This window comes from Platichthys flesus, chromosome 18 (genome assembly GCF_949316205.1).
Source record: "Platichthys flesus chromosome 18, fPlaFle2.1, whole genome shotgun sequence".
Taxonomy (NCBI): domain Eukaryota; kingdom Metazoa; phylum Chordata; class Actinopteri; order Pleuronectiformes; family Pleuronectidae; genus Platichthys; species Platichthys flesus.
Window position 1 is genome coordinate 2,852,661 of NC_084962.1, and position 21,249 is coordinate 2,873,909.

Consider the following 21,249-nt stretch of genomic DNA (forward strand, 5'->3'; position numbering starts at 1 on the left):
TGTTTGTGTGTGTGTGTGTGTGTGTGTGTGTGTGTGTGTGTGTGTGTGTGTGTGTGTGTGTGTGTGTGTGTTCCACACTGCTGGTGGTCCCCTTCTAGTAGGGCATCTGCATCACAAACAACAAACTAGCCGCCCCACCACCGACTCACCCACTCTCCTCACCCGCCCCCTGCTGCTTCTTTCTGAGCCTGAATCCACACAGCTCTGCACAGCGCAGCCGTCTATGTAGATATGAATGGTCCCACCAACTAGTCTTGAGTTTCATAGTAAAGGATTAAGGCAATTCAGACAGAATCACAAAGGACGGACCGGGGCAGCAGTTTTTTAATTGTCCATATGTGACTAATGGCAGTTTTGGGCATTAAGGGAGACAACACAATGTGTCCATGGCATCGGCTGCTGATTGCTTCCATGCGGAGGCTGAGAATTTATTTGACCAAAGCTCGGTGTATGTGCAGCAGGGATAGATTAAAATGCCTTTTTATTCCTTCGTATAATTTCGTCTCTGTAAAGAACCACTTTGTCAGCTTCTCTTTGTGCTGTACCTGCTTCCCTCTCCGTCTCAAAGCAAATAGAAATATGATTCTGAGCAAAGAAAAAAAAAATAGTTAAGCACAGATTGGGCCTTTTTTTCATTTCGTCTGGCCAGTCTCCAAACTTTAATCAGTTTGCTGACTTCAAGGAGGTACAATACTTTCCAAAGGCTTCTTTCTTACCCAGTAGGGGAAAGTGATTGGTCTGCTCAGGCTGCATTTCTGTATAACCATTCCCTGCTTCTGCCGTTTTAAGCTCGCAACAAAGTCATGAAAGAGCCAGAATGAGAAAATGTTATACATCTAATAGAGCTGTTATAAAAAAAAAAAAAGTGGATTGCTTAATGCCACAAGGTGCCACCTTGAGCCTGCTGGGTGTATTATGTTGCTCTGCTCATAGCAGCGTTTTGAAATCCTCCTCAATATCACCGTCATTTTCTCTCCCCGGCTCCGCTGATGATCTCTGACATCTCATTAGAGTGTCTGTTATTCGTATTACTCGCACTAAGGCAAAGTGATCTCTCTGGATAGTGTGAGGTAAATTCCTGTAACCAGCCGAAGAAGAAAAGAGTCATTATCAAGTCCAATATATAGTTGGCAGCAAAACACAGACACTTTGCTCGAAGGAGAAAGTACAAGCCATGAGATTGTTTCCCAAGATACATTTTCAAGGCTAATTATCTCCCAATAATGACATTGTTATAATGGTAGTGAGCCAGGGCTCAGGTTGCTTGAGAAAGAAGCTTTTTTTTTTTACACGACACTCAAACATGAAGCAAGTTACAACACTTTCTTCACATAAAAGGAAAATTCAAAGAAGCTCTAGTTATGTTTATTTAAAATTCACATTTTTGCTGAGATTTAAGCTTTAAATGCGAATACCACCCGCAGATACTCCACCAGCACTCACGTCCGGTACGACTGTTAATTTATTCTATGAATATATTTAATGAAATGTTTATTTTGGGATATTCACTGTTAAATTAGTTATTTCCTCACAGCCCGCTGGGATGGGGTGTGAACTTCCGCTGCCAGCTTCGGGTGTCAGGCACAGGTGGCGACAGCAAGTCGAGTCGAGAGCAAGTCGAGTCGAGAGAAAGTAAAGTCAGTCATGACCCCGATTGAAATAGTCTGGTGTGTGTGTGTCTGTGGCTGGAGAGAGCGGCAACTCTGTCTCCTCGGTGATTGAATGTCTCAGCTGGGTTGTTCATTGACTGTTCGTGCACAATGACAGCTTTTCATGAGGAGAATTGTTTATGCCCACCACGCTGGCACTGACCTTTTTTTTTTTCACGTACAAAAGGTAAACCGGCGAGCAACAGAAAATGTGAGTTGAATATGGCGTCATAAAAAAAGTTATTTGTGTCATAAAAAAATTCTGTGTTAACATTTGTTTAATGTATGAGGTTATTTGTGAAAACCACAGCCTTATATTGGAAGATCTGTCCTATAGGATTTAATGATGCTGTGAGATGATGTATTAATGAGACAATTGTAGATTATGTTGCTCATAAATGAACTGGACAGTTTTACGAAGACAATAGATTTTTATTTGAGTTTCAGGTGTTGGATTTACTGGATTAGCCATAAACAATAAAACATTTTATGCATAACTAAAGATGAAGTGTGCATGTATTGGTCCTGAAACCTTTTTTTGTTTGTTTTGAAAAAACAAACAAATAAAGCACGAAAACTCGCTGGTTCGTTTGAAACCAACACTTCATCTCAAAGCTGAACTCACTGCTGTTTTTCTCAGGTCATTAATTCACTAAATAAAAATTCATAAATAATGCAAAATGTAGATTTACATTTGCCACAAATGAGGATTATATTTGTTTCCACCCATAGAGCCCTGTGATCGCAATGGAATTTAAAAATCCCAAAATTGAAATTCGCCCACATAGTTCAAATGTCATACTTGGTCATCTTTAAAAAACCTGGTCTTGTTTATTTTCCCTTTTTCCCCGCAAGAGAATCAGACAGAGGCTTTTGGCTCCCCTGCTTTCTTTTGGAGCCCCTGTGTTTATTTAGTGCCGGTGTAGCAGCATCACCGGGTCTATCTCCATGCAGCGGATCTGACTCCGTGCCCAGCGACCGGGCCAGTTACTTACGGTGGTGGGGAGGGGGGCAGGTAGGACAAAGGACAGTGAATATGCCTTTGTGGGGCAGAGGGAGCCGATCTGGGCCGAGCTCAGCCGGGCAACCTGAGAGCCGGCTTTGTCTCTGCATGCAGGCCGTCACTCAGCACAGTTTCGGTTGAGGCTGGTCGGGAGCGTTGGTAGGCCGGCTGTGCTGGTACGAGTCTGAGAATACTCTTGTTGGACTCTATGGCTTTTTAGCACTGGAAACAGCTTTTATAAGACACTCCATAATAAATCGTAGTTATGAATTCGATCCTAACAGAATGTTACGCGCAATGAGTTGTGGCAAACCATCTCTGAAATTGTTTCAAAAGCGCCATGTATCTATATTTTTTTTAAAACCCACAATTTCCACAAGCCCCGCAGAGATTGAGTCCCTGCTAGTCTCTCTCTCTCTCTCTCTCTCTCTCTCTCTCTCTCTCTCTCTCTCTCTCTCTCTCTCTCTCTCTCTCTCTCTCTCTCTCTCTCTCTCTCTCTCTGTCTCTCTCTGTGTTAAACAGTCATTTATCTTCCTCACCTAGCTGCGTCCGCAAGTTAACAGAATATAAAAATGAAATGATGTGAGTCAGGAGGGCGTTCATCTAAAGGATCGACACTATTCGACACAGCGGTACTCATGAGCTAATACCTCCATAAAAGTATTCTTTAGGAAAAATATGTCTGATGTTTGTGTTTGTCGAGTGCCGAGCGACACACCCAGTCGTGTGCTGCCGTCTGGTTCCCGTCACGTCCTGTCATTTGCTTTTTGTCTGGGCATAAAGAAGACATCAGGCGAGCTCATGGCAGACAGATGAGCGATGGAAGAGGTCACTGCTGATGACAGACATGCACGCACAAAAAAAAAAAGAGGCAATACCCAGAACTACTGTCAGCCACTAAGCAGGCCATTGTTGTTTTTCCTCTTCCACATGCAGTCTGGCTGCAGGCCTGTCTGGAGTGTCTGGCCTGGGGTTTACTCATCACGAGCGCAGCTGCCAGCATCAGGCTGTCCCCTTGATTACAGGGCTGCTGCTGAGTCGACTGGGTATATCACCAGGTGCATTCGCTCCGCCCGTGCGCGGCTCCGGGTCCACACATTTATGCGATTGACTCAGACCGAACGCCCATTACAAGGACTGGTATGCTTCTGCGTGTTAGGCCATGATCCACATTCAGTTTCTGTTCTCTCATGCAGAGTTGGGTGTTGGTAGGTGGAGGTTTGAAGCAGGCTTTTATTGGATCAGTGTGGGATTTAGAAAGTGTCTGAGTGTATATTACATTACATTTCATTTAGCTGACGCTTTTATCCAAAGCGACTTACAATAAGTGCATTCAAACCGAGGGTACATACCAAGGACGACAAGAATCAAGAAAGTACAATTTCTTCAAAATAAAGCAAAGTTTTTTTTTTTTTTTTTTTTATCTTATGACTGGCACCGTGAACGTGTTATTTTTCTTTAACAGGCCATGAGGAGTCAATGCCTCACTGGAGATGTTCCTTCCTCCTCGTTTTGCAGCATTTATTTCCTCTTAAGTATCTTGAAGGCTGTTAACATAACCTTTCTCCATTTACTGTTATTATCACACACTGTATACTCTGTATTGGGTTGTGGACGGGAGGCTAGGGCAGGACCCATGGCCAGAATGACCCGATCCTGTTGGCCTCTTCCTAATCCATGCAAGTATCGCACAAACATTGGGTGTGGATGCAACTTTTTAAAATACTGATAATCTGACAGTTTAATGTAGGAAATATTTAAAATCTTTAATCTATTCCACTATTAGTTTGGTTGATTTATACAAGTAACAACCAAAAACTCAAAGATTTAAGCCTCTTCTACATATACATATACATATACATATAAATATACACATACACATACACATACACACATATATATATTTATAAAAACACAGAAAAATATACAAACACATACAGTATACAGAGACATAGTCATAATAAACCAGAACATATACATGTACAATACATGTACAAAAACATATTTATATAAACATGTTGGCAACATAAACATATGAATTTACATATATAATCTAACAGGCATATAAATATACATAAACTTGTGACAAATACAAATATTGGAGTCTGGAGTCACAGGGAACTTTGTTTACTTAATGCAGACAGAACATTTCCAATGATTTGCTGAAAACAACATTACGTTATTATGTTATTAATTTAACGTGCAGCAGTGCTGTATCATACTGGAGTCCTATCATTCAGACGTAGACCTGGAAGCGATCAGGATAATTTTGCAGTTCCTTGATCAGAAAAGGACATTTCTTCTGCCTCTCAGGATTAGATGGACCCAATCTTTCTCTCTTTGTGTGAGAGGAACACAAATCATCCTCACTTTCCGGCTCCATTTGATCTCCAACTGCGAATTTTTGAAACAAAAAGAATGATAAAACACATCAGACTCAGACTTGAACTGAAGGGCCAGTGGAGCTGTGTTTTTTATTTTATTTTATTTGTTTGTCTGTTTCTCGGTTGTCATTTCCAGCATTGCTTATTTTGACTGTGGGGATGAGGGCCAACCTCTCAGCCTGTGTTAGCACTTTTGCAGATTCGTCCCTCTTGACGTGATCGATGAGATTGTTTTCAGTCTGACATATCCAAACATCAAACCGTTCTGACCACACTCGGAATACTGACACTTTATCTGGCGGCGCACTGAGCTCGTTGACAGATTCAAAGTGCTCGGCAACCCGACTCTGGCACTCGGGTAGAGGGATGCACCTTCAGCACCTTCCACAGCTGTCCACAGCAGTTGAGCGGGGTCATTTTCAGTGCTTGTTGGACTCGTCTCGGCCTCAGACTCTGATCGGATTCAACAGTACAGTGTCTTGGAGAGCTTCAGGCCTGCCCTAGATCTGTTGGCAATCAGCAGCTTGTTGGACCAGACTGCTCTGTGCTAAATTACAGAGGCGGCTGGAGGGGCCCTGGATATGATTTCCCTGGGATGGAGCCTGTCCAAGACTGTGATTAAAGAGCATATGAGCACTGATTAATATGATCATCTTCCCTGATGACAGAGGTATTCCTATAATAAATGGATGTTTACGATGCCAGACCTCAGTGATCATGCTATGCACCCACATTCTGCAAAATTACGGTGATGGGTTTAATTTGGAATTTAAATATTTCTCTTGTCGCGTGCCAAACATTAGATTTATTTCCTGATGATAAGGGATTGAGAGCGGCGTTAGGAGCAGCTGCCTCTGCGTGAAGCTTCAGATAAGTGTGACTATAGAGGTTGAAACCTCAAAATAATAGCAGTGCCTCAGGATTCCGACCCGGTGCGCGCGGCACAGTGCATTTTGTGAATTATCTTACTTTTCTGTCCCCGGTGAGCTCAGATGTCCAATCACGGTTTCAGATTGGAGCGCGGGGCCCTCAGGCTGTGCTTTGACATTTAAGGGAAGCAGAGAGGTGGAAGGCCATTTGGCTGCTTAGCAGCCCCTGTAAATATCCCCAGTCACCGCACCGGGTTTGTGCCGTAATCGGCTCTGTGCCTTTTCACTCCATAGTCTTTGTTTTATTAAGATAAACGATAAAAGCTGCTGTGTATGCTCACGCGTATCTCTGCTTAGCCTGGTCATGTATTTGAAAAGACATGCCTTGCAGCTGCTTGTAGCAAAAAGGTCAGCGAGGCAGCGGATAAGCAAAGCCAAGCGTGCACATTATAACAAGTACCAGTGCTTTCATTTCTCATCTGGCCCGCGCCTATATGTTTCACAGTGTATTCTCTCCGACAGGCCATGTGCTGGGCTGGAGTTAGATAGCATCATTACAACACAGCTCACCAGCAAAAGGGATTTGGACAAGCATGGCATGTTTTTATGACTTCATCAGGCTGCATAGGCAATACTGCACATTTCAGGAAATTCGGCAATTAAGGGCGAGGATATCAGGCTTTGCATCAAGCGGCCAGGCACTTGGGGATTTACTCTGATTAAGTGGGTTCAGATGAACAAAAAAAAGGTTTATTTACACCCCCGAAGAGCTTTTCCTCTGTTGTTGACCTCTGTCATATATTTCCAGCGACCTCCCGGAAACTGATCTGCATCTCAAAGCGTTTAGGTCCGTCCCGCCACGCCACCTTGCATTACATCCTGCACACACATGCCGGCCTGCTGTGTACTGTCACAATAATTATGATTGCCAGAGTAAGTCAACAAATGTTCTAATTTGGCAGCCTGGGATGTTTCATTACTAACAACTGGGCTGCTTATGTGAACAGTTGAGCATTTTAAATTAAAAGGCTCAGTTTTATATCTGTGGTAAATCTGTGTTTTTGGCTTAATCAAGCTGCAGTGCACATTTAGTTTATGTTCCATGTCATTGTTCTTGAAGTCATATTGCTGGTTTCCATCTGCCCAGCTGATCGTGACCATCTACAACATGGCCTGGCTTCAGAAAGACATGGGAGGAAATTACATTTCACACCTAGCTTTATTAAAGTAGGTCTCAGCTGATTGCCAGTGATCACATTTGCTTCACAGCTCGTATTTTATGCTTTCTGTGGAAAGACTGTGAAAAGGGGAAAACATACATTTGAATAGAGAGCGAAGCCAGAGGGGAGGGCTGCCTTGGTTTTGCTGTAGCCAGCATTGTGTGGGCACATGAGTCTCTGAGCACCTCAGATTGGACTTGAGACGTTGGAGTGAGTCTGGCTTGTTCCATAAGATCATATGCAGCCCCTGTGGGTTTCTAAAAAACATTTAATTTGAAGTGAAATAAAAATGTTCCTTACCACAAGAGGGCCCCATATTTGTCAGCAATACGTGAAAATTCATCTTATCATGAGTGATTTCAGGATATGTACCATCCACCAATGAAATTCTTTAACCGTCAGAGAATTAGCTGAACTCGTCAAATGGATTTCACTTGAATAGCTCTGCTTATATACAGCCCTTCAGGACTTATTCAGAAATTATTCAGGACTTCTTTATGACTAAACATCAGTTATACAGATTTGTTTTTGATGAATGATGGACGCATTAATTAGATTAGTTACAAATACTGCCTTTCCCATGAGGATATTTATTTATTTACTGTTTGTCATTTAAATGATCTATAATGCAACATAAACTGAATGATAACATTTCTTCACAATCCTTAAAAAAAGTAAATTTACCATTGAGTATGTTGGACACCACAAGGACACCAATATCTTGACTACCTTATTTAGAAGAAGACATAATTTGGATTAAGGTATTTACATGAGTTACAGAGCATAGTCTGATTATGACTCATTGCATCTGATGTTATTCTGCCAGTTTTAAAAGAACAGCCGGAAATAGTTTATTGTACGACACTAATATATTCCATTTGATGCTGTCTTATTGTTATTTTAGCAAACACTACAACTCATGTGTTGTTCAGCGGAGGTTAACTGCTTTATGTTGATGTTGCGAAATGCTGTGAAAATGTTGTAATACCAATAGTACCTATAGAGGTCAATATATAATACGACTGAGGTCAGAATACTCCACACATCTTAATTTGATTATTTATTATTTGACATGCAGTTTCTTATTCAGACCGTTGGCCTAGAATCAGGTTAATTCTGGAATAACGGTATCCATGTATCAGTAGTGAAGATGAGCACAGTTGACATTTTGATGTTGGGTGTCAGTATCCATTGGCTAGTTTTGGCTGGACTCTGACTGTGATTTAAAAGGACACACACAGCAATAGAAGACTTCATCCATTTTAAAACTCATGGAAATTGTTTGTATGTGTTTTGAATCCATCAGCCCAGTATTTCCGTGCCCAGTGTGAACAGGCCCGTCATTTCTCCACCACTGGTATATGATTATGTAAATGTAGCCCACGGTACAATGGACTGGAAATGACTCTATTCTTGCACTACATGAGGGAAAATAAATATGGCTATTGCATTGACTTTTAGAAATCAAGGGAGTGCGCTAAGAGCCACTGATGATAGGCTGCCAGCCCTGCTCCCTAATTTGGATACTGACACAGGAAAGCCGAGTGCTTCTTAAATAACTCCCCGCTGGCTTAACAATTATATAAAAAAGCTGACCAGTGATTTCTGCGTCTGTTACACTGCCGAGTGGCATTTTGATGTCATACGTGAGCGTGCAGCATGGAGCACCACTGCACGTTCAAATGAACTCACTGTCAGGAGGCATTGGAGGAGCAATCATGCACAGTGGTGCCTTGTGTATTCATGTCAGTGTAGCATGAATGCAATTTCCCCTCGCTGACCTTCCACTGCGATTCTGATTCCTGGCTTCACCGTTGCGAGCAGGGCTATACTTATGCTGTAAGTAAACAAAAAAAAAGGGGGGGAAATGCTTTAACTTGCTTTGAGCGCTGGGAGAATTCAAGAAGGGATTCAATCAACTGAAAAAAATTCCTTTTGACATCTAATGTGCTTTGTCTACGGCCAAACACATCCCAGCATCATTTGATTAGCACATTTCTGTCAGACCTCACTGTTGACTGTCACTTTGAAGACATATTTTTTGGGGGGAGGGGGATTTGATACCTCTCTGCTGATCTGGGGAATCGATGTGAATGTATGATAGTGGGGTCCTTGAACTGGAAAATAATGAGGGGAATTCGGATGGCTGTGTTGAGCTGTCAGCGGTGAAAGCATCGGAGTTGTGTTAATAATCACCTCATCACCTCTGGAGCTGTCAGCCCTACAGAACATGAAGCATCCCAACCAGGTCCCTGTCAAATCAGGCCGTGCTAATTGCTCTCAAAAAAGAGCCACCTCTGACCTGCCCTGCATGGTCACCAAAGGTGTCCCCGCCGTCGACCCGCATTGCTATGCAGCGAGCACTGCTTTCTCTGCCAGGCTCAGCTTTTTCACAGTTGGTTCAAGGGTATTTCATGCCCCTCGTCTGAAGCACTGATGAATTGGAATCATCAGGATGATACCGCCATTCTTTGTTGGAAGGACAAAGCCTTTGCTGTCTGTGACCATTGTAAAGGAATTACAATGATGGGCGTAAGTTTGGTTTAAATAGAGATGGGGGCAGAGTTAAGAATTTAGGAATAAAACACGTTGAGCTAGAACAGGCAACATTTGGTAAAGAATGATATTGAACAATCCCCTCTAGCATCACACAAGCCGTTTTCAGACATGAACTCGTGAGGATGTTCGCAGAATTGGGTCTGGACTTTCTACAGAGGTTGTCTTTCACACATGAACACCGCAGCAGGAGATAGTTCACTGTGGTGCAGACGGCAGAGGCAGGATGAAACCGAATAATTCTGCTGCAGAGATCACATGTTTTTATTTACAGCACATCAACACCGTTGTCAGCCCTTGTCACAGAAAGCTCTCTCGACATCTTTGTTAAAGCCACAATCCCCTCACAGTAAAGGAATCTTGGCTCTTTCCTCCCCTGCTCCTGCTGTTTGGGTCCAAGCAGAGGTGACCTGGCACCGCCTGGTAGTGGCATGTGAACAGCCATGCCTCAATGCCACTGGCAAGACACAGGCTCTGTCGTCCAGGAGCAAGTAACTCGTCAGAGCAGTTCTGACAGTTCCCCCTCACGTTCATCTTTCACCGTCCTTTATCCTTTACTCCGAGTGCACATGCAGGATAGTAAAGGCAATTCTGCTTTTTATACAAGTACTTAAGTTAAGTAGTTTTATGATGCTGTTGAGCTGTACTGCAATTCATCTTTATAGAGAGTCCCTGCTAATATTTGGTTCACTGCATTTATATGAATTAAGTATGCCAAAATAATCCATTGCTCTTCAAAGCTCCAGATATTACAGTAAAACAAAAGGCCATTACAATAAATCAACACCTTCGTCAAGTAATTAATTAAAGTTTGATCGTTATAAGATACTGATAATTGTGAGCCTGTTGGCAGGTGTCATAGTTACCTCCTGAACTGGAGAATCACTATTTTGACTGAAGAGCTGGATTTGGGCTATGAGGTGGGTTTCATTCATCACTGCAGTCATATGTATTAAAGAAGATATGTGAAACTATATACAGGCTGTACAAACACTGGCGGCTGTGAAAGGAATCAGAAAAAGTGCTTTTGTTTGATATAAATGTTATGTTGCCCTGTAGAGCTCTGGCGTACACATGGTGATCCTGTGTGAAGTTGTATCGCTGCAGCTTGTTGTACAGGGAATCTTTATTCGTCGTAATCATTGTCGTTTGTTGTGTGGAGGTGTCACACCAGCCCTAACTCAAGTTTCTCGAGAGCGACTCATCCAAAATACTTCACGATTGACACTGCACTTGTTTTGGTCCTGAGTAATACACAGAGGGTCGAAGTTCAAAGTCTGAACTGATGAGCAGCTGATGAGGAAAGGAGACAGGCAGACATGATAAATACACAAATATATACCTTTATAATTACATTTTTAAGGTGCGTTGCCCATTGAGTGGGTGAATGGCCTTCAGAGAAAGTGTAGGACAGTATGACCATCTCCACAGTCAGACAGGTGCACAGTAGCTGGGGGTAGATCACTTCCACCCACTCACACAAGCACATATTTTCTCCTGATTTCACACAGGCATGTTCACACCCACTCACCCACACACAAACATGCACAGGCGCTGCTCCAGCTGTAAAAAAACAACCCAGCTGAAGTCACATGAAATTTGGCAAAGTGATTGCGCTGTCTTAAAATGTAAATTGCATCCTCGGTGCAAGGAGAGACAAGCGTTTCCCCGCCATGAGACGATTACACGGAGAGCGGGCGACAAGGAGCAGGCGGCGCTTTGACACTGAAACACAGTGGCGGAAAGTGAAAGTGTGTGTGTGCGTGTGCGTGTGTGTGTGTGTGTGTGAAACTTTCCTTTAAATCCAATGACCCATGAGCAGTTCTCAACTCACGCGAGAAATTTCTCCACTTTCAACACAAAATGTTTTTTCATTTAACCATGAGCACAACTTAACCAAACTGCCTGGCCTCGACTTTAAAAGGGAAATTGCATCAATTTAAGACAAGCAAGTCTGATTACTGTTCTTCTGTGGCCTCTGAGACACTTTCCAAGTCTGAGAAAGAAAAAAGAAAAACACTCCCGTTGATGTCATCAGGATTATCTTGGCTTTGGCTTGGAGAAATACCGGCGAGGGCGAGGAGATGCTCCCGGCTGCCACAACAAGTAGCCAGCATTTCTAGGCTATCAGGAGGAGACCGCTCCTTAAACGCTTCTCCTGAGCTGCCAGCGTTCAACATCAGTCACTTTCGACTCTGTTGAGGGAGTCACAACATCAAGTTGAACTAATCTTGATTGTGTCATACCTCGTTAGTGTTAGCCCAGCCCGGGACCAAACATCGCCATGCTTTCCTTTTCTTCTTTAACCGGCTGCTGTGAAAAATATCCAGACTCCACTGAACTGTAACTACTCGGCTCTGCTGTGATGGAACAAGAAACTGAATGGAACCATACATGTATGTTCATGTCAATGGGCAAAATTCTTGATATAACTGTTAACATATATTTCTGATAGAGACAGAACTGCACAGCCTTATGGTGATAAACAAACTTTCATTGATTTGTGAAATTTGTTTTACGCGTTTGTTTGTGTGCCATTTGGGCCTCACAGGATGTTGTTTTAATTATTATTATTTCCTTAGAGACATAGCCATTTTCTAACTCGAATTAAAACCTGTTAAAATGAAAGAAAACTCTGAAAACACCAAGAATGTTCTGCACCTCAACACAGATGGTTTCCGTAGGCGTTAACATACACGAGCGCATCCTGAAAATAGGACTTATTCATTTATGGGTTTAAAGCATCGATACGGTCTGCGAGGCGAGCACGGAGGCGGAGAAAGACGCTTATGTAATGAACCACCTCCTCTGTGCTTCTTGCCTCGGAGACGAATCAGGCGGCTGAGTGAAAGAAGAGGATATTAAAAAACGCACTGCCTAATGTATTCATAAGATATTCAAATGCAGCGCACGGTGGAGACGGGCTTCTGGCTCAGTTAGCGTTAAAGGAGGTGCTTTTCAGGGTCACTGACACATTTTCTAATATTGCAAAATGAATGCACAAATGCATTATCCAAACAGTCTCTTTAAGACCTGCATGGCAATTATACAGCTTCCAGCCCCACAGGTCTGAGAGTGGCCTAATGTCAAATCAGTCGTTAATGGCTGTGGCGCGCTGCCTTCTGAGTGAGACAGAGAGAGCCAGAGAAGCAGGTTCTTGGAGAGTGAACACACCACTCTGGTCCTCTTTGGCAGCCTGTGGATGGAGAACGACTTCTGAAAATCACCTTCCCCGGAATGAGCCCCCTTTTTAGCCCGTGGAACAGCACGTCTGCTAATACTGTTCACTGATCTCATGATCTCTGTGGAAACACAGGGGCCCCGGCTGCCTGTCACCCATGGCGGGGTAAGGAAAGGAAGGAGGGGGCGAGCCAGTGCTACTACAGCTGCAGGCCAAAGGGGGGTAAATGGGGCAGATCTGGTGCCTGAGCCTGCGTCACACTCTTCAAGGAGCAATCTCTGTGGGAAAGTAGCTCATCTCCGGCAATAACACTGCTGCCTCTTGAATCAGTGGAGGCTGCTGCCGAATAAAAATGGAAAAAGAGCTTAATTATTAATTGAAGTGAAGTGTACTAATATATCAAATATCTCCGGATACCTGAAATCCAGATCTGTCTCAGGGTCCGTTAGTTTGAGACAGTGCCAACTTGCTAATGGGGTGCAGCATTTTTGGAACTTGCCCCATGCTAGGAACTGAAAGTGAGGTTATGTCAGGGTATTCAAAGGGTCACAACTTGTCCAGGGTGTTTGAAGCCTGTCCCATGTAAAGGAGTTCACTGCCACTGCTGCATGAAATGTCTCTTGTGAGTCCTCCAAGTTTATGGAAGTTCGATACTTAATTGCTAGAGTTTGCCCCTTTCACTTCACAGTGATGATATAACATTGGAGGGATTAAATATTATTTAATAAATTAAAAAGAGATTTTGGATTTCATCAACAATTGGGATGAATCAATGTTTTTTCATTGTTTAATTTTCTCTGTTAAAACAGCACGTGGATGATTTTCTTTCTAACTAATCGACCTGAGAAAGAGCAGTGAAAGAAGCTCCATAACCCCGGGGAAGACTTAAGCAAGGTATATCAATGAGTCCAAGAGCTCTGAACAGTGTAAATATATACCCTGAACTAGTGTCTATTTATGCACATGCAGGGGAGACAAATACATCTGCAGGGCATGAAAGCAAATGTCAGATTAAAGCAGTAAACACAGACTAGAATCAACATTTAGTGCCTATAAACCACAACCAGAATTAGATGCTGGAAGAGAATGGTCCATATTTCAAGGACACGGTCTAGACGGGGGGAAGAGTGGGCAGCCAAATTGGATGGAGTTAAGCTGCAATAACTGCTTGTTATGACTCTGGAGAGAAAGCTCAATCGTCCCTTTGACCGGCCGCTGAGAAAGGCAACATTGTTCCTGTGTTTTGGGTGGATCACAGTGGGACATGTCACAACAGCACGTTTTTGACAAGGTCTCGGGTAGTCCGCTCTTGTGTGCTTCACTGTCAGGAATGCTGATGAGGCTTAATGAGCTTTTAATCCAGCCGGAGTTATTAGTGGCAGGCCATCTTAAAACAACCTGGGGTCAGGCTGCGTGAAGGCGGCAGAGGTCCTCTCCCATTGGATCACTGAGCACGGCACTTCAGTCCATCAGCAGGTTGTGCTCGTCCGGGAAAAAGAACTTTTGTCTCCTGTCGGTTGTTGTTCAGTATCAAGGCAATTATAGGATATGGCTGTCTCATGACTCGTGGTTAAGAGTGTGAAATTTCAGGTTTTGGAACATGGTACTCTGCCAAATGGTGCGTCAGTTGGTACGAGTAAGCTGGATGTTCCACCTCATACATATAGAGATAATTAACTGAAGTCATGTGATTACTGCCATTTGAGGATCCTGATCTTCTTTGGTGCGAAGCCTTCCTTCATAATCTTTTCTTTTCATGTTAAAGTGCTTTGCTGTATCATGACATGTAGTGGTTTCTACCTGGGAGTTCAAGTCGTTCCCGGGACAGCTTTTCAAACTTGCTAAGACATGTTAATTAATACGTTTATCCCCCCCGAGCGGCATGAGTCATCACGTTTTCACACTGTGTTTACAGAAAAGATTTGGGGCTGTTTCGAGTGCAGATTTGCAGTAAGCATATCTTTTGAAAGCATAGTCTCCTCAGGGTGCGGTTTGCTAATCCAAAAAGCTTGCCATCTTTTTCCTCTCCGGGATCCTTAAGAATAGTGCTGTACAAATGATGCTGATTACAATTAAGATAATGATGGTAATGACGGGAATGTAATGGAATTTGTTCTAGAAGCATCAAGCACAGCTGCACAACAGGGATGCAGGGGCCAGATTCACCCGCTGGTTTTTATAAAGCCTGGTCCTAACTGATAAGTCTCTGTTTAAACTTGTTTATAGAGTTGACATCCTTAAAGGGGAGTTTCTGTGTTTTCTGACTTGGTCCCTACATGTGGCTGTGTTGATATTTTCGGGAATCACTCCAATAAACAATACACAAGGTAGAATGAGCTGTGTCCTTTTCAGTGACAAACACACACAATTCTATGACTGCTCGTTGCTGGATGTAGCATTTTAGCATCTCTGAGATCGTATACAATTTATTGTTTTGTCTTTTTCTAACTCTGTCTTCTTTGATTTGCATGGGAATGTAATTGTGGATTTACTAGTTACGAGAGGAGTTAGCATTAGCAGTGAATGTGGTAGCATTAATAGCAGCACACTTAGCAAGAGCAGCAGTTGTAGCCGTGTTATTACCGCTGCCAAAGAAGTTAGGGTCTGTTTGTTAGCCTGATTACACAAAAATGCTCAGATCAAGAATGTTTTTCTCTCTCTTTGAGTTTTCCCAAATTTGTCATTGATTTCACAGAGAATAATTTATGGGTCCTTGGGTAACATTAGGATTAGATCAAATGAATGACAATAACCAAGCTTAAACCCACAGTTGTGTCATGTAATAAGATCAGTACAGCCCTTTACCTACAGCTGGAAAATGTAACTTTGTATGTGAGCTGTTTTGCAAATCTAAATGTGATAGCACTTAATCTGGCAGCCAGACACTTAAAATGAGACATTCAAAGAGCCTTAGATAATTGGTGTGCAGAAGACTGGTGTCACGGGGTTACAGGTACACCCCTCTCCCTCTAACAGGCTTTTGCAATGGCTCTGTCATCAGGGAGAGTAAATGCCTGCCTGTTCCACTGGAAATATTGGAATTAATTGAAGTGAATTGTCGTTTATAATCTACATGTTGCAGTTTTCCACGACCTAGGGTTACGCTATCTTCCGCTGTGTGCACTGTAATTGAAATTTCGATCAGGGTGGGGCAAACATTTAGAAGCAACCCATGAATATTCATGCGCTAGTGAGTGTCTCTGAGCACTTGTGTGCAGAGGCTTCGCCCTTCACTCACTGACATGTTCCTGTCCAAACAGCTCCATCCCAGGTCAGCGAGGTCATCAAGGAGAAGGTGCAACAGCGCAGCATCCAGCTCTCCTGGCAGGAGCCGCAGCAGCCCAACGGCGTCATCACGGAATATGAAATCAAATACTATGAAAAAGTGAGTGTGCAGGAGATTTGTCTGTGCCTTTGTCTCTCTCTTCCATCTCTCCGTTCCCACACACTTTTGCCGACTCTTCATTTTGTATTCTGTCAGCATGCTGCTGTGAGTGGAATTCACAAGATTCTGCAAGTACCGTCTTCGTCTCGTAATTGCAATAATGAACGAGATGCTCATAAGATTTTAATCAGGCTATAGTCCTCCACAGCCACCCCTCAGGTTAGCACACGCACAATCCGTGGCTGCTGCACGGCCAGAATTAGCAGTCTCTCCTCTCCCCTCCGACTACTTCCCTGTGTTTCCAGTTCGAACACATCAGCTCTTTACAGCAAGGTTTAATGGAGCGAATTTAACCCAGCAAATCAAAAGCAGGGCGATGCCAGTCCTGCTGGCCACAGCCTCACACACACACACTGACAAATCAGTCTCCTGTGTCACACACTGTGGCTGTGGTCCGCCCAGCTGTAAAAGTGGAAAATTGGAAACAACGACTACACCCCTAACAGACCCTGGCATTCCATTTGGGCTCTGAGCCGAGCAAAGCATTTACAGTTCAACAACAAAGTACACAATGCGTGTGGCCTGTGCATCCAAATGGATTCCTTTATGGAGACGATATTTTCCTACGTGCTTGTGTTCTTTATGTGGCCGTGCATCAAATGGTAATACAAAATAAGAGGTTTTCCGCAATCTACAGTCAGTAGCAAGCATAATGAGAAAGAAATGCTAATGTAATTTCATACATAGTCATCATAAATCTCAAATATGTGATTGAAAGGTTGGGAAGTATAGATTATAGCTATTTTCAGCATAATGTAGATTTCCACACTAAGTATTCTTTCACAGAAATACTGGTGTCCTTTTAGCTTATCAATTCCAACTGATTCAACTTTCTTGTTTTTATTTTTAATCTGTCGTCAATCCACCTTTCTTCCTCAAATCAATCAAGTAAAGGGGCCACTTAAAAAAGCCACTGAAAGTGTTTTGATATTTAGCATCTATCCAGGAAACCTTACCTCTCACTGATGGTGGCTTTAACAGCAATTTAAAAGAACCAGCATGGTAGGAGCAGCTGGAATTAAATAGTGAATGAAAACAGTAACTCAGCGCGGCAGTGACATGACTCTCTTGTCGTGCAGGTGAAATTAGTGCTGTAGAAATGCATGTAGATATACTGCACGTTATGCTTTATTCATCACAACAAGTAAACACAGGGGAAGCATTCGGGGTGCATCCACAGCAAATTAAAGCAGCAGCAGAAGACATGGATGCGTCTCACTAAAGTTTGAATAATTCAGCTAAAACAGGGAACATTGGGAAGAAAAGCCTGTCTGCTGTTAAAGCTTGACAGCAGCAGCCATAGATAAAGTAATAATAAGCTTTGCACTATTTTAGATGATACAGTAAACAGACTGAATATTACAATGGACACTGTGAAGCCACACACATTCCATTTGCAAAGTGCGGGTAATTACATCCTCTGAAGTCTATCTGCTGTATATTTGAAAGACGTTGAGATAAGAACACTTCAATAGGACTCAATTATTAGCTGGGGGGTCACAGCAGTTTGGTGTTTGTTTGTTTTTCTGCCGAAAATCATTTGGGAATAATACAATGATTTATTCACAGGATCAGAAGGATAAGATTTACTCCACGGTGAGGTCCAAGTCCACATCGGCCATAGTGAACAACCTGAAGCCCAGCACGGCCTATGTTTTCCAGATCCGGGCCTTCACTCATGCGGGCTATGGGACCTTCGGCCCCAGACTGGAGATAACCACCAAGGAGGAGGCCACAGGTAGGGGGCTAAACAGAGCAGGGGCACACACTTTTTCATTTTCCGCTGCTGCTACAGTTTTGCATTATATGCTTCATGTGTGGCAGGGATGTAAACAGATATGTTCCACTATGAGCAGATGTAAACAGCATCCAGCATCTGTGTCGTGATGTTCAGTTCAGATCCAGATGTTTCACATGGTTTGTCCTCAATGACCTTCCATTAGGTTTCAGGTTATTTGTGCCCGTCCAGAGAGAAAACGACTTGTGATTTTCATCTCAGGATCTAGTTTGATCCAACTGCAAAATCAGACCCAGTTTAGATGCAGTGTTGCAATGTCCTGCTTTAAAGTCTGTGTGACCCTTAATGCAGCGTATGTTTCATCGATAGCTTTTTTGCAGAGTACTCGTTGCTGAAAACTAGATCAATGTGTTTCTTTTTCCACTCTCACCACTCAAAATCAATTGAATGTCATACTCAGTCCAGCCATCTTTTCCATTGATTTTATGTCAGGTGTGTTTCATTCATTTCACATGGCTGCAAAAAAAAACCTTATATTTGCATATGTGATCCAACCCAATGTTTTGGAAGCAAATGGATGCAACAAAGACGGGTCTCTGATCTGCTTGTGCTATTAGGGAGTAAAATGGTGAGAATTAGCTGTGAGAACTGATGCGTCATTGTAATTCAGTCTCACTTGTGCTTTTCATTTCATCGTGTTTCACCTCGTCCCACTTCTCCTCGCGAGCTTGCACCTTGACCGCAGCAGTATATCAGCACATCACTCTCTGGAAAAACCACCTGTTAATGTCTCCGCTCATTACAGTAACAGCCCAGGGAAATTATTGTCTCGGAAGCAAAGGAAACACAAATTGCTTTGACTTTATGCTGAGAAGACATCCTGGGAAAAATCTCCAAAGCATAAGGACAAGCTACTGTGGCGTCGGGAGGATAAACTCTTTTAAAGCTAATCAGTTACATTAGCTCTATAGTCTCAGTGAGATACTGTGAGGCTCAACAGTAGGATTGTCAAAGTTCAGACTACAAAGGACTGACAGTCTCATATATGTGTGTTGTAATCAGGACACAGTAGCCGTTGCATGAGAGAAGTCACTTTGATATATATGTACAATAATTTAGTATGGCCATCAAACGATGTTATAAAAATTGAATTAGCCCTTGATAGGGAAAAGGTTCTTCACCCTTGCTATAGGCTAAACTCTTCAGTGTAAATTATACAGGATGTAGGCAACCGGTGAACAAGGGAATGATTCACAGCCCAAGACTCCGGGGTGTTGTGCACAGTCACCGTGCTCAGCCGGTGGTTGCCAAGAAAGAGTTCCTATTTCCAACTCCTTCTCAAACCACAAAATTTTGTTTTAACATGTTCTGTTCACGTGGGGCTCAAACAAATTGCTCATACAGTGTTAATTACTAGGATTTAGAGGCTGTATATGTTTTGTTTTTCTTTCAAACCAGGCTGTTTATAGTACTTAGTAACAGCAAATGTTAGTAAGTTATCTGCAGTCACAAATGTTAAGGATTCATTAATACAGAGTTTGGTACAAATGTAATCGAGTGGATAATGAATAGGATTTGCTCCCCTATAAGTCACCTTTTGAATCCCCTTTTCTTTAGTTTAGAGGCCCACCGTCCAACCTGCCCACCATACTGCGCCCCACCCCCCCCCTCCTCACAGCCCACAGTTCTGCACAAAAGGACACATTAATTACTCATACCACACGCAGAGTGTGCCCTGTAACAAGGTTATAGTTTGCAGTCTAGTCAAAGTGTCCTTGACCAGCACAGGGAACCAGCAGTCTCCTCCGCGAGAGCCTCAAGAGTGAAACCTGCTCGTGTGACTGTGACAGTTGAGTCCCCGCACTTTCCTCCCAAAATAGACAGGTGGTGAAACACTGAAGGTTGATTGAGTAACAGCTGATCAAATGTCACCAGGGTTTTTCATCCCCACTCCTCAGAAAGACAACAAGAAAAAAAAAAAAATCATTATCTTCCCAAGTATTTCCTTCGCCTCAGATCCACTCGATTTAAAATGCATGAATTTTCACGCTTGCGTTGACTTTATACGGCGAGCCGTTCTTCTGGGCAATCGGCAGCGTGTCAATGCAAACAATCTGCGCACTATGAGAGCTCTGAATGGGAAACAATCCAACCTGAATGTGTCTTTGTTTGAGATGAAGGGCATCGCCGTTGCCGCCTGGGACTATTAAGCCCACTTTCTGAAACAGTAGAGCCGTGTGTATAAGGACGGCTCAAAAATAGAAGCGTCCCTCCTCCACTCTGTGAGGGGAAGGAGAGGAAGGCGTGGGTGGGGGGGGGGTGTTATCAATCTCCATGCTGCTCATTGGGCTCAATTATGCCCTGCAGATTTTACTCTCTGATGTGCTGACGTTCACACTGTGCATTTCTGTCTTTCTGCATGTCTGTCCGTGTCATCAGCTGCGATTGTCTCCAGCGAGCAGAACCCCGTCATCATCATAGCAGTCGTCGCCGTGGCGGGAACCATCATCCTGGTGTTCATGGTGTTCGGCTTCATCATCGGGAGAAGGTACGCTCTCGCGGGCCCCATTGACTCTCCGCTCCTGTGAGTCTGCGCTTGTCAATAAGCCTTTCTGTCACTCACAGGCCTCCACGTCTGTGGCGTCGTCACGTGCACACACACACACATGCACACACGTGCACCCATCATCTCGTGGCATGCTGTGCTAATGGGTTGTGATGCATCTTTTTTTTCTTTCTCCAGCCCAAACCACATTTTAAGGCTGTTTTTGCAGAACCATTATGAGGCAAGAAGTCCTGTGTGACTGAGAGAGCCTTCGGGCAGGATGAAGTGTGGCACTGATCACAAAGCACCCTGCCCCTTGTCATTAGCACCATTCATCTGTGTTTTCATCTGCACGAATGGCATTTCATCAGAGCTTGTTTTAATGGTGGATCTTCCAGATGCCCCAGATGCCTCCACTTGGGACACATCACGTCTTCTTTTCAGAGGCACATCCCTCTGGAATCAGTTTTAGCACACTCTGTGTAGAGATGATATAAAAACAGAAGATCAACTGGAGCTTAAAGCAGATAATGCCGACCATTTCTCCCCAAAATACAGTACAAGTCAATAACGTATTAATTTAAGCTATGTTGGGCCATATAAAAGAAAAACAACTATAAACAATACTTTTCAAAGTAAGGTTTATCAAAATCTAATAT

At 43.2% G+C, this 21,249-nt stretch overlaps 1 protein-coding gene across 2 annotated transcripts in view; it reads left to right on the forward strand.

Annotated features, from left to right (window-relative positions):
* The window catches only part of epha7 (eph receptor A7), a 94,754-nt gene that overhangs the window by 57,361 nt on the left and 16,144 nt on the right, over window positions 1-21,249 (forward strand). For both annotated transcript variants that reach the window (XM_062411225.1, XM_062411226.1), the window contains exons 6-8: window positions 16,123-16,247; window positions 17,877-18,045; window positions 20,485-20,593. In XM_062411225.1, coding sequence (XP_062267209.1) covers window positions 16,123-16,247; window positions 17,877-18,045; window positions 20,485-20,593 — 403 coding nt within the window. The remainder of the gene's footprint in view (window positions 1-16,122; window positions 16,248-17,876; window positions 18,046-20,484; window positions 20,594-21,249) is intronic.